The sequence below is a fragment of the Silurus aristotelis genome (genome assembly GCF_946808225.1).
Source record: "Silurus aristotelis genome assembly, chromosome: 18".
Taxonomy (NCBI): domain Eukaryota; kingdom Metazoa; phylum Chordata; class Actinopteri; order Siluriformes; family Siluridae; genus Silurus; species Silurus aristotelis.
This window is the reverse complement of record NC_139591.1, coordinates 3,741,623-3,755,879: the sequence shown is the minus strand read 5'-3', so window position 1 is coordinate 3,755,879 and position 14,257 is coordinate 3,741,623. Positions and strand designations below refer to the sequence as shown.

General features: G+C 39.9%; 1 protein-coding gene across 3 annotated transcripts in view; it reads right to left on the bottom strand.

Annotated features, from left to right (window-relative positions):
• Positions 1-14,257, bottom strand: part of LOC310740902 (roundabout homolog 2-like) — a 152,911-nt gene that overhangs the window by 35,213 nt on the left and 103,441 nt on the right. For all 3 annotated transcript variants that reach the window (XM_083568080.1, XM_083568081.1, XM_083568082.1), the window contains exons 7-13: positions 12,498-12,622; positions 10,586-10,757; positions 7,444-7,649; positions 4,102-4,183; positions 3,840-4,005; positions 2,134-2,300; positions 1,409-1,530 (exon numbers count right to left, since the gene is read on the bottom strand). In XM_083568080.1, the coding sequence (XP_083424206.1) occupies positions 1,409-1,530; positions 2,134-2,300; positions 3,840-4,005; positions 4,102-4,183; positions 7,444-7,649; positions 10,586-10,757; positions 12,498-12,622 (1,040 nt within the window). The remainder of the gene's footprint in view (positions 1-1,408; positions 1,531-2,133; positions 2,301-3,839; positions 4,006-4,101; positions 4,184-7,443; positions 7,650-10,585; positions 10,758-12,497; positions 12,623-14,257) is intronic.

The window sequence follows — 14,257 nt, the reverse complement described above, 5'->3', positions numbered from 1 at the left end:
ATGTGCTATCTACCCTCTTCTACATACGTAACCTGTCCGAAACCCACAACTACTGTATCTGTTTCTGTGATTGCAGAGCGGAATGATAAGATTCATCCATTCATCCATCCATTCATCCATTCATCCATTCCAACATTCTTTTCACCACAGTTGATGTGGTTTTAGTGTATTTTTTATTGTACTATAGAATTTATTGAACTAGAGAACTTCACAAAGAAAACCGAATCAGTTGAGCAGATTCCTATAAAGCTTTTTATTTCATTATTTCTAAATATTTTGGGGAATCATGGGTACTTTTTACTTTTAACTTTTAACATTAGTTTTTGGTGCACAGCTCTCAATCAAACGTTTTAATCAGAGAAAGGCTGGGCACCTAAACTAAGAGCTGCTTATTACAGTGTTGAAGAACATTTCATTTATAGTACAGAAAAGTTCAATAACTAATATAGTTGTTTAAGCTATAAGCAATACAGCGATATGCTTATAATATCAATGACCTCTGATATTACAATTACAAGAGACAGACAACTTTTTATTTCAAATTGGGCTACATTTGATTTATTTATTTTTTATATATATTTATTAATTCCAATGTGGAAAGCCTTAACCACTAAACTTCCACCCCCCCACCTGCTCACTTTACACTTGTTCTAGTTCATTAGACAAAAAGAGAAAGAAGATCTGTGGAAGATTTTTTCTTGTTTTTTCCCCTTCTCATATATGACATGGCAAGCTAAATCAAAGGTCACCACAGGCCAACCTAGTATGGGCATCTCTGATGTAAAAAGACAGTATACTATACTAATATCATCACTTCAATCTTCATATCCGAAAAGTCCATGCAAAACAAATGGGCCAAGCCCTAAATATAACAATATTTACCTTTTAATGGTTTTAGGTATCAATAATTAATCAGAAAATCAGCAAGAATGAAACAAATTGCAGATCTCCTCCAAAACTAAAACCATGCCAGATAAAATATGTTTGGATTTTTTTTTAACTATAAAAGTAAATTTTCCTTTTCTAACTTTTCACCAAACAGTTCCGTGCAGTAAAGGTGAACGTGCAAATGCTGGCACAGGAATATCTCAAGGTCCATATGTTTCATTCTTGCTTCATATTTGCCATATAAGACCCATATTTTTGTTGCCCAGGAGTGTATACTATTTCTAGTTGTAGCCCATAGGCATTATTTCTGTGATCATGGAGAGAAGTGATGCAATATGGTTGAGCTTTTTTTCTTTTTTTTTCTTTTGAGTGTCAAATATGAGTTTTCATGTCACTCTTCCTGAAACTGTCCTTCAGCATAATGGTCCACAGTGCAACTGATTTAGCACAAATGTATCACTGCTGCATATATAAAAAATACTCACTTGTAATTCATATATAAAGCTGAAGGTAAACTCACCGCCCATGTCACCCGCACAGATGTGGAGCTAAGCACTATGGGGCTATGCATAGTGACAATGACATCACCCAGCTCCTTCTGGACTTGACGGTGATCAACACCCTGCACAGCTGGACTTATGTCTGACACACGAATAGAAACAAACACAAAAACATATATATATAAATATAGATAGATAGCTATATAGATATCTAGACAGCTAGATAGATAGATAGATGTGTCCTAAGTAAAGATTAACATGGCAGAGGTACAGCTGCATCTTCCTAAAGACAAAACAGGAAAAAAACGCTGGTTCTATTAGATTTTTTTTTTTGCACTATAAAGACCTGTTTGTCGAAGGCACTTAAGTAAATGGATGATTTGCTGAATGTCTGAACCAAAGAAATAAAAGTCCGTACTATATTGAATTAAATCGCAATCGGATCGCACTGCATCATAAAAGGGGTGAATCGTAACGCATTGCATCGGTAGCTGCTTCATATGTATTTTTATTGTATTGCTTCGTTGGCTATGCACTGAGATATATACTATATATAATACTATATATATATATATATATACATTATAAAGCCAAATATACAGTGTGTTTACTAATCAAATGTAAATTATAGTGTAATTGTGAACTGTAATTGTCAAACCAACCTACAGCAATATAACGTCTGAGCTAAAGATCATGGAATTAAAACAGATGTACACTCATGTCAGATAGGTAGAGTGTATATTACCCTGAGTGCGGACAGGATCGGACATGGCACTTGGGTCTCCCACCCCCTGCGTGTTCACCGCTCTGATGATAAAGACGTAGACGGTGTTTGGTCGGAGCTCTCTGACAGTGTATTGCGTGTCCTTCACGTGATCGGCTACAGTCTGCCAGCTGTTACTCACCAGCTGGCTGCAAACAGAGATGAGAAGCAATAAACTCACTGCTCGGAAAAAACTGCACACACACACACACACACACACACACACACACACACACACACACACACACACACACACACACACACACACGTCTCACGTGGCTGCCTCAGGCAGATGCGGGGGATTTTATGCTGATATTATTGTGGGCAGTATGCCTGTTTCTACCAGCTTGCTATAGATGGGTTTAAGCTATTGATGCAGTAGCTCAACTGTGTAAAATTTGTTTTAAAGCTTTGTTGTAGTGAAAATAGGATTCTCTGACCTAATATTAGATCATGCAATCAGTCAAGCCTGCTCCAGCTAGCAATAGGCTGCACTCACGAGGACAATTTGGTGTAACAAAAAAAGGGTGAAGTCATTCTCTGCCATTTGTTTTGTCCATATTGTACACTGACAAACAGAAACAATGAAGCCACCAATAGGAGGCATTCCAGGGAGAGGCCTTGTTTAAGAGCCCAGCAATGGCAGGACGTTTGGGCTGGTATTTAAACTTGTTACCTTCTGATCCAGAGTCCAATGCTTTAATCGCTGAGCTACCGATACACATGGTATATCTACAGGTTCACCAACTTCTCAAAAACATACCAGTAGGTTGATAAGATTCTCTAAATTACCACTAGATGTTAATATGTTTGTATATGATGCTGTTATATGACTAGAGTCTAGTCTACACCTAGTGATATGCCAAGTCATGCTAGCTCCAAATTAGCTTTGATGTAAAAGCACACACTCTTTTTAGTGATTGCATTTAAATCCAATATTTAGTAGCGGCTTTATACTGGTCAGGTTGAATTCGATGTCCATCATAAAAACACTGGACATAAAGCAGGAATGCACTCTGGTGCATGGGACAGCAGTTTTAGGAGTTTGGACCGAACAGGAGAAAACCATTGTGGGAGAAAATGCTAAATAAAAGAGAGAAACGTATGGTCAGGATAGAACTGGGAAATATAAACCAGCAGCACAATTGGTGCAAACAGGTTTGATGAAATAGACTTCTACTACTAAAATAAGCTTGTTTCCAAGCTAAAGAACAAACTGTTAGACATCACATTTACTTTTAGATCCATTAAAGTTGGCGTAATCATACAGCAGAGCAAATTCGATTTTCTGCTTGTACTCCTAGACAAAAGTTGACTGGACTTAAATTCTCTATCCGTTCACCCAAACACAGAGTGTTGTGACTCGAAGGCAATATCACCTTCCATTCCCCTAAACCGAAACCTTTTCATGACCTAGAAACACTTACAATTAAACTTCAGTCCACCGCACAAACCTGAGGCAACAGAGTATTGACTAAATACAACGAGCCAAATCACACACTGGGCACCGATGCTCGAGCATGGCACAGCCCCAGCGCTTTCCTCATAAATAAGCCACTAAATCCATCACCGCTGGCACTCACTGAGGGCGACCCTGGTGCCCGGTTAACCGAACCGCATCTGTGCCATGAGCGTGAAGGGCACTGGGTACAGAATACCAGGACCTGGTTCAGCCAGCGCATACATACCCAAAGGCCTCTATGACATACGCAGACACGGAGGAAGTATCTTCAGATCCGGGGCGCCATGACAGAGACACACTGCTCTTGGTGACATTAGTGACCTCTGGTTTGGAAGGAGGCCCCGGGAGAGCAGTGGTGTTGTGGGATACGGAGTCTGTGAACTCAGCCGACTCTGACAAGAAAAGAAGGAGAGCAGAAGCAGAGGGTAAGAAGCGAGAATGATGGAATATTCGAGCAAAAAGTGCTCCTGCTGAATTGAGATAAGAACCTCGGACGTCTAAGAAGGCGCTCCATGAAGTCTCTCCACTTGAGCTGGTCGCCAAGCAGGTGTACAGACCCATATCTGAGAGCTGGAGGAAAACAAAAGAACATCAGCAGATAGGTTAGAGAATAGCTAAGGTAATTATTCACACCATTCACACACAGATATCCTATCAGGCCTTAATTTCCATCCTGATAGTTGCATCCATGTTAGAAAATAATCTCTGATATCAATCCCTTTTAATGGAATTTTGGATTTACTTTCTATTCGCTTTGCTAGCTCTATTATAACTCTGTCCATTAGTTTTACACAAAATCACTGTGTATCATGTGCACTTCATGTCAGTTTGGCTACAATAACAGCAAACAATGTCCACACTAATAAGATGATTCTTTAATAATCAACTAAATGTACAATTTCTTTATAGAAAGAAAAAAAATTGGTATGGTAGCTAGCATGAAATACCAGTGAAGGATGTCTGGTGTTAATGAGGCGATGAGTTCCTGACATTGCCTTATTATTATTTAATGACATTATTACCGATTAAAGAAAAGAAAAAAGATCAATGTGAATGAATTGCGTGTTATTCTTTCTAAGATATATTTTGTGCCATTTGGCTCTTCTTTCTCTCTAATTAAAAAAAAAAAGTGAAGCAGATGTGCTTTAGTGCTTTAGTTTGTCCGGCTGTCAAACCTCTTTCTCTGTATGCTCGGCACAAACAAATCCGCTTCCACGGATTCAAAATGAATGCTAATACCGCTAGCATTGCCATTACGCTCGTCATCTCTCACACTGCTACTGTAACTAGCTGAGCTGAGTCTCTGCTGTAAATGTGTCAACTGGAATTACATTCTACGATGGACTTTTACATTCATTAAATATGAAACAGCAGTAGAAAATGATGAGTTTAATAAACTACTGTGCTCTGCAGAAACAGTGTAGGAGTTTGAGAGACCTTAACAGATATAAACAATGAATAAGCACCAAAGATGCTAATCATAAACTTATGCATTCATTATATTCTTATATGTGTTATGTTTTACTGTGGAGTTTTCCTTTGAATATCTTAATACACGGGTAATCTGGCTAACTAGTTAGCTAGTTAACTGGTTCGTATGGGCTTTTATAACTTAGCTAGCTAAATCAATATCCCACAAGGTTCAAGTGCTAAATCTGTTTTCTTTTGAGTACATCAGATCCCTTTTATAATAATGATTACATTTTTGTATTACTATTTTTACTATAATGCTAATATTAAATGAGCACAACGATCTAAACTTGCCAATCGATCCTTCGATGGAGTTTCAGGATTTGAGGAATTCAATGTTTTTTCCCCCCAAGCCTTATTTCAATACAGGACTTTTTAAATATTGTAATCAACTGCTGTGTGTTCCAGACTGCACGGATATTATGGTGGAAAAAAATGCGTTAACCTCTGATGGCTTCCACGAAAGTGCATCGGAAAGCGCGAGAGGCGCCACGTGACTCGCTAAAGTGCTGACGTTAATTGTGTTAATAAATTTCATTTTGATCTCAGCACCACTGCGTTGCCAATACGACTGCACTGATGCAGCGAACATCACGTTTCCCTCTGTGCTGATTTCCGTAACAATAGCACACAATATGAACTTTTTTTTTGTTGTCCTTCTGTCTTTTTTTTTTTTTTTACGCTTTCATATTTTTTATAGTCTCTCTTTCTCTTATCCACTTTCCTCAGACTGCCACAAGCTACAGTCTTTCATTTCCATGTGTGCCTCTGCTCCATTAAGCTGATTCGGAGACAAATGATTTAAGTAAAATTGACATTCAAAGGGAGATAAGCATTCAGGTAAGAGCTGTGTGGGCATTTCATATTCGCCTCAGAGACATGTGCTTGTGTGTGTGTGTGTGTGTGTGTGTGTGTGTGTGTGTGTGTGCGCCTGTGTGTGTGCCTTTAATTTACCATAAAGAGCTGTCCTTGAGGAAGAGCCCAGATTCTGTCAAAGCCAGGCTTAAGATGTCTCCAGCATTTAGCAATTTATTAGAAAATCAATACACTTTATTCATCTTTAAACTGAATGCACTTGTCCATCTAAATCATGCCTGTCTGACATCAGTGAGCGAGAAATATCCCTCCTTCTCTCCCCCCACCCCCTGTCATACCTTCCATATTTGTTCCTTCGCCAAGGCACTTTTATTTCCCTCATTTCCTCACTATCGCCCCCCTGTAATTGGTTCATAAGCAGTGAAATGCAACGTAAGCATATTAAAACGGACGATGAAGCAATGATGTAATGATTAGACCTACAATGTGTCCAAAGTTATAACGCATATAAAGACAATGTGACTTTATAGGAATGATGTAATGACTAGTTATTCACACAGGGCAACTTTATAGCGCCATTTAAACGGTTGTATGAAACAATGTTACTTTTTATAGCAATAACACAATTACTACATTAGCAATGTGGCTAGTCAAGGATTGAGTCACATGGCTTCTTATGCAATTGGCTTGAATTTCTGTATACTATATATATATATAAAGTGGTACCTTGACCTACGAGTACATTAATGTACGAGTTTTCCGAGGTACGAGCAGTCACTCGGTCGATTTTTTTGCTTTGTTACGCGAGCAAAAAATTGAGGTATGAGCTCGAAACGTCGCTGCTAGATGCCGAAGTAAAGCCAGAAAGCGAAGATTGTGACGAAAATTTAAATAAGCAAAGAAGAAAAAGTTAAAAATGTAAAGTTTAGGGATACGCAATGTACAGTAGTGTTAGTAAAAAACTAGTTTTCCCTCCTCCGCTTATCACCTCAAACCCCAACTTATGACGTAGATGGGGACCGAAAAACTGGTCGTACGTAACTTTGAGTTTAGCAAGAAAAGCCAAAACAACATGGCTCCTCACAGCACCAGAAGTAAGCATAACAGCATTTAAATGACATACAGTAAATACTATAGTACAATGTTTGAAATCTGTCATCATACAGAGATATTAGTTGTTAAATGTGTATTATTGACTGTAGCAACAGATGAACATGAAGGCCTTCACTTATGCAGCTCAAACACATGAAGGGTGAAAGTTTTCGAGGTAGGTCGAATGCAACAGTAGCTACTCGGCTACATGACAGGGAGCATCTGCTGCACTGTTAAGTATTAAAAATGTATTGTAGTGTATTTAATGGAGTACATTAGGGCAGTCAACAAGCATTATATATGCAAATGAATCCAAAATAATGCAGAGAGTGCCCTACTCTGATTACATGATTTGCTGTAGCATATGGAATATGAAATAAAGCATATACAGTGGCAATCACTTAAATATACAATATGTTTATATAGAAAATGCAAATCACAAAAGAACACACCTTAACATTCTGGATCTGCAGGCTGCCTGCCTCTAGCAGAGACATCCGAGGCTCTTTAGCCAGCAGACTCACTCCGTCCTTCAGCCAAGTGACCGTGGGTTCAGGTTCTCCAGACGCCCTACAGGCGAGAACGGCCAGGCTGCCCTGTGCCACTGTCTGATTTGTTGGCCCGTGCTGAATAATGGGTGGTGGGCGGTCTTTCAGAGCTGTCAAACAAAAAGCAAACATGTGCTCTAAAATGCATAGCAATTTCCTTTGACGCTTTTCCTGACCTTGCAGGAGAGCAGGCACTTACTGCCAGCATTTTGCATCTCTCGATGATGGATGTGGTCTGAAATGTAGCACCTGTTCTTGCGGTCAGTCAAGCATAAAAAAAGACACCTTTGATTGTGCGGTTGCCGGCACGGATTAAAAATGGCTTGCCTGAGAGGCTAATTAAAGTCCTTTTCTTTGCAACCTTTCAACATTTTCACACTCCCTTCCTCTTTCGAGTGCAGTCCTTCGTCTAAATTAGTTGCTTACTGTATATTTATTAAGCAAACGCTCCTGACAAGTGACGTTTTTATATCTTTGCAAATCTTACAACAGCCCAAGCACTACCAAGCTTCGTATTTTTCTCGTGGCTTGACATTAATCATATGCATTACAATGATATACAGGTTCAGCGAGCCCGAAAAAAGCTTTATATCATAGCAACCAAAACCCCGTGACTCCAGTTATTTTCAAGCTAGTGTCCAGCCACTGAATCTTTAGTGTATGTGTTACACCAGACACAAAATATTTAATGTTTCACCTTAATAAAAAAAAAAGAACTTAGCAAAGGTATAACGCTGAAATCCATTGATAAATCAATGCATTAATAGCATGCAAAGGTGTAATCTATGAAATGATATTAAGACTTTTGGTCTAAAACCTTCATTCTTGAGGTTTTTTTAACTAAAACACAAACTACATTTCTACATTTTTTTTTTTTTTACAAAATGTTCTCCCCACAAAAAAACAAAAAACAAAAAATGACCATGTCTAAAAGCATTAATTATAGAGAATTATAGTTTGATTTACAAATGCCACTGATGAAAAAATTTCCTGAAAAATGAGGTGCAATCTAGGAATGGTTATGGCAACCAGGTCTTGACCCAAATAGGGTTAAATGGGGTACATAAAACCTTAAGAGGTTTTATGTACTTGGTAGCTGATTAACTTCCTTCTTATGCGTTGATCATGCTGTTGTCATGGGCTGTAGCAAAAAAAATGCAGACAAGCTTCATACCAAAATACCCATTTACAGTGTTAGACATTAATGAACCAAATAGAATTCGTTACTGTACTTAAGAAGCTTTTTCACGTATGTGTACTTTACCGAAATAATTTCATTTGTGGAAATTTTAACTTTTCCTTCACTACATTTCAAATACTCAAATACATTTTGCAAAATCAGTCGTTCCTTTTTATTTATGAGGATAGAAACATAACTGGTCAAGCAATCAGTGAGCCACCAATCAGGGTCGAGCGCGCGATCTGTTTTAACCTTGTTCTGATTGGCACTTGTGTATTTACTGATCACCAACATACAGTTCAGCATCAGTTCAACATCAAGCAGAACATTACGAGAGGAATAAACGATGAAGAAACTCCAGACTCGAACTCGCCACAACAGCTGTGGACTTATTAGCGATTACGATTTTGTGAAGTAGTTAAATAAAAAGCTTTGGGGCTTGTGATAATTGTAATAGAAATCACAGTGTTTTACTCATTAATATAATTCTATGAATAGATCAGTGTGCTGAGAGTCACATTCGAGTCTTTTCACATAAACTGAGTTGATTAAGCAAAGAGTCTTGTGACAGAAATAATAATAGGAACATTACAGCCATAATAAATCATAGTATTTTGAATACTTAAGTACATTAAAAGGCGAATACGTCTGTAGTTTTACTCAAGGGAAAGTTTTAAGGGACACTTTTACTTTTACTGGAGACGTATTTTACCGAATTTATCTTTACTTTAACTCAAATACATGTTTTCTGAACTTTATTCACTACTGCCATTTATACAAAAGAATACATGCATCATTATTATTATTATTATTATTATTATTATTATTATTATTATTATTATTATTATTATATATCTAAAAAAAAAATTCTCCCAGTAAAGTCAAATTTTGAAACTCATGTCGAACTAATTGCACATGTAGTGGATACACATGGACACGTTAACCTTACACCGTTTTGCGTTTAGTACTTAATAGAGTCTAGAATGCAGCACAAAGAATTGTGTCCCCATCATTGTGATCTGATCCCTTTTTTCTCTGCCACTTTTGCTCCTTCCTGCACCACTTCCCCCGCTCTCCCTCCTTTCTTTCTTGACCTCGCTCACTCACTCACTCGTCCTCTTCCTCTCAATTGATATGCACGGCAACCCAGCAGTCGCTGCTTCGAGGGTAACGCGCTCCTTCTGCGGAGAGGGCCTTGAGCAGATGTTAATTCAATAATGTCTGCGTGAGCAGGCCAAGACAAAATGGAAAGGAAGCAGAATATGGCTCCCAACTGGCGGCGCCACAGCACTTAAGATAATGATACTCTTTGAGAGAAGAAGTGGGTGTAAATGTGTGTCTCTCCATCAGCAGCCCCCGTGTTACACTTTATGGGCTTCATTCGCTTTTCAGGCCATCCAAAGTCTTTTTCTCCTTCAAGCCAGAGAAAAAGGTTGATGAGGATTTGTTGAGGATTTCTTCTGAAATCAAAGTGGAACACCAAAGCCACCGCTTCTAGAAAGTTCAATTTTCGACATGCCTACAATGTTGTACTCTAAAGTACAGAAGAATGAAAGGAAAATGTGGATTTTGCACTCATACGTTTTTTTTGGAGGCCAAAAAAAATGATCAGGTGCACATCTGTGTATGTGTGCGCAGAGGAGTGTGTCTTGAAATCTTTCAGGAACGGTCAACTATTGATTAATGTTCACAGAAATACAGCAGAAAGACATTTCCATTTGCCTGCTGGATATTTCTAACACATTCTTCAAAACATGTATTTTCACTTCAAAGATGATTGATAAGCATGAATGCAATATGGATGGAGACTTCTGAAGAACTTGTAAAGTCATGGTACAAATGTGTTCGAAAATTCAACACGCTCACCATCCGACACCTCCAGCTGGGCCTTGGCTAGTATGCTGCCAGCCACTGTGAGAGCCTGGCAGATGTAGTAGCCTGCGTCTGAGCGCTGGACTGAAGCGATGCTCAGATCTCCATTCTGAGCCACCGAGAAGCGACTTCCTGCCTGAGCAGGCTGATTCGGAAAAAGCAGGTCCTGAGAAAAAGAGGGAAAATAACAGATTCAATCTAAAATCTCAGCAGGGTAAACAAACACTGATTGCTAGGAAAAGTCTACATTGAACAAAACAATGTGATTAGGATTTGATTGCTGAACTGTTAGAAGTGTGGTGTTTCTTATCTCTGACTTTTTGATTAACACGCCACTTTTTCTAGAACTGAGCAGCTTGGAAGCCACACCTCCTTCCCTAGAACTGACCAGTTTAAAGGCCACACTTCCTTCCACTAAATTGACCACCTTAGAGGCCACACCTCCTTCCCTAGAACTGACTAATTCAAAGGCCACACCTCCTTCCACTAAATTGACCAGCTTAGAGGCCACACCTCCTTCCCTAAAACTGACCAGTTTAAAGGCCACACCTCCTTCTACTGAATTGACCAGCTTAGAGGCCACACCTCCTCCCACTGAACTGACCAGTTTAAAGGCCACACCTACTTCCACTGAAATGACTAGTTTAAAAAGCACACCTCCTTCCCTTGAACTGAGCAATTTAGAGGCCACACCTCCTTTCATTGTACTGACCAGTTTAAAGGCCACACCTCCTTTCCTAGAACTGACCAGTTTAGAGGCCACACCTCATTCCATTAAACTGATTCGCCTAAGGGCCATAACACCTTTCCCAGAACTGACCAGTTTAGAGGCCACACCTACTTCCATTGAACTGATTCGCTTAAAGGACACATTCTTCTTTTTTTAGAACTGTGAGTTTATAGGCCACACCTCCTTCCCTTGAACTGACCAGCTTAGAGGACACCCTATGTGCCTTGAACCTACCAGTTTAAAAGCCATACCGCCTTCCTTTGAACTGACCAGCTTAGAGGACACACCTCCTTCCCTAGATCTTACCAGCTTACAGGTCACATCTCTACCTGCCACACCTCCCTTCCTTTGAGGCCACAAATCTTTTCCTATATACCTCCATTCCTGATATTAACAGACTTGCAAAACACCCCATTTGGCAGGTTTATGAAGCATCTGTTCAGTTTAACATTCATGGAGGAACTCCTTTAACATTTCCACATGCTGGAGGCTATTTTTCAATAAGTACAACTCTAGAAGTACAACTAGTTTGCGAATTCAAGTTTTCTACATGCGGGTGCTCAAAGGGGATGCGGTTGTTGCATATATAATGGCACAGAGGCCAAGAGTGGGTTCATGACTTCGTGTCAAGGCTGGTCCATAATTAACGTTTGAACCGAGCGGTGTTTAGCTGCCCGCCATGCCCTTGGGCAGAAGCCAGCATTCTAAGCCAGACTTCACCACCCACTTAAAGCCTTGAGATCTCTTATCTCCCTTTGCCTCTAATGAGATTTTTCTTCATTCAAAGTGCTCAAATCTGCCCAAGTGACAAGAGAGGAAGGGCATTAGCCCCAATTCAATTAGCCCTAATGACTTGAATTCAGTAAATTAATAAGTTTTGAGATGACAAACGACCCCCCTGTGAGTTGGGTGACATACGACTGATGACCACTTCATTACACTTAAGGTAAAATCTGAGCATTTATCCATCAAATTAATTGCTTAATTGAGCACAATACTTTGTTTTAATCTGCAAAACAATCAGATTGAGACCACTGGCAGCTAGTTTGAAGTAGAACATGTCTCAGTTTTTTTGTCTGCGAGCGCCGATTTGCAGATTTTGCACCTCGTTGCATAAACACCCACACAAACACATTAATCCCCCATGAATATGCAAACAATGTGGAGAACACTGACCTTGCTCCCCTCTCTCTGCCAGAACACAGCAGGCTGCGGGTTTCCCTTGGCCTCGCACGGGAAGGTAGCGGTGCGTCCCTGCATCACAATCTGGTCCCTGGGCTGCACGACAAACTGGGGTGCCTCTGAGGTGAAAGGTCAGATGGGTATCATTGCAAACACGGAGACACACGCGGTAACGCTTTCACTTGTAGGAACGTGTGGTCATGTTTAATGCAAAAGCCAAGGTGTTGAGAAGCCGTGCGTTCCTAATTAACATGCAGCATACAGTGGTTTGAAAAGGTGCAAAACACAGTGTGTTTACTAATGCCTCCTGTTGGCGAGGTGGAAAGTTCCGGCAAAGAAAAAAAAAGGCTGCGTTTCTAATCTGGAATCTGTTTCCTGTTCTCCTCTTCCTGAATCTACTTTTTAGAATCGAATGCATTCGAAAGCCTTGTTTGAGTTCAGATCGCAAGATAATCGGTTTAAAATTAGAGAACGATTATAGGGGTTAAAGGTTTATTGAAGGGGTAAAAGTCAGGCAAAAGCATGCTTGTAGTAGCATGGTACTGTATGGGTGGGTACTTACCAGGATGAGCTGGTAAATAAGCAATGAGGGCAGGAAAGTGATTGGATGAAGGGGTGACATTCACAACATCAGACACAAGCACAACAACCAGAGAAGAGGAACAAAAAAACACATTCAGACATCAAGTACACAAATGAATTTAGGACAAAAACACGGAGTCCACTGGGTGAGTGATGAAATGGATCTTAAATCTCACGGATTCTGAAGGGAGCTTAATAATGCAGCATGTTGCCCTTAATGTGACATCCTGGAGATTTCCGAAATGGAAGCTGTGGCTAGACGCCGACAAATATTGCCGAAGCCTAAATCTCAAATGCCGTACCCATGCGTCACATCTCACCGTGTATTTTTTTTTTCCTTCTGTACCCCCACCTCATCCTGTGTGCCAGAAATATTGCACTGTATATTGGTTTGCAACTGACTGGAGTATGAGAGCAGGCTTTAAACTGTCATTAAGTTCCTCATTTCTTGAACTTAGCAGGAGGTCAGTTTCAGACGGCCATGGCCCTGCTCTTTCCTTCACACTGAATGTGTGTGTGTTTGTGGGTGCACATGGATGTTTGTGTATCACAGAACTCCCACCGGTCAGGGAATGACACACAGAGGGAGATGGTCCTGACAGGCTCGGCTCCAGCTGGGAAAAATAAACTGGCCTGTAAACAGTGCTGCCTCCTCCTTGGTGAGGCTTTGGTAATATTACACTGAAAAGCAGGGTTTCAAATCCTGCTGTTGGTAGAATAACAGCTTTTGGCTTCAGAAAACACATATTTTCTTCTATTTCATGTTGCTAAATTGACCAAATTTATGCACATATCAAATCTTAAGTTCAAACAACCAGGCAGTGATGCCCAAAAGTCAATGTTAGATGTGTTAAGTATCCTGTGATGCTTTTCAAATAACCGCAGATGTAAAGAGTGGTTACAGTAACACTATACTTCCCGTTTAGTTAAACTAATCCAGCCGCTCTCCTCCTTCTCACACTATTCTGTGTAAATTCTATTGATCTTTTTCCACAAATCAGCAGGGATTTGACATCGCAGATCTGAAATACTCAAACCAGCCTGTCCTGCGCCGACAACCATGCCAAAGTTAATAAGATCACATTTTCTCCATTGTGATGTGAATATTAATTGGAGCTCGTAAACTGTATGTGCATGGTCATATGCGTTCCTGTGCTGCCACATGATGTCAC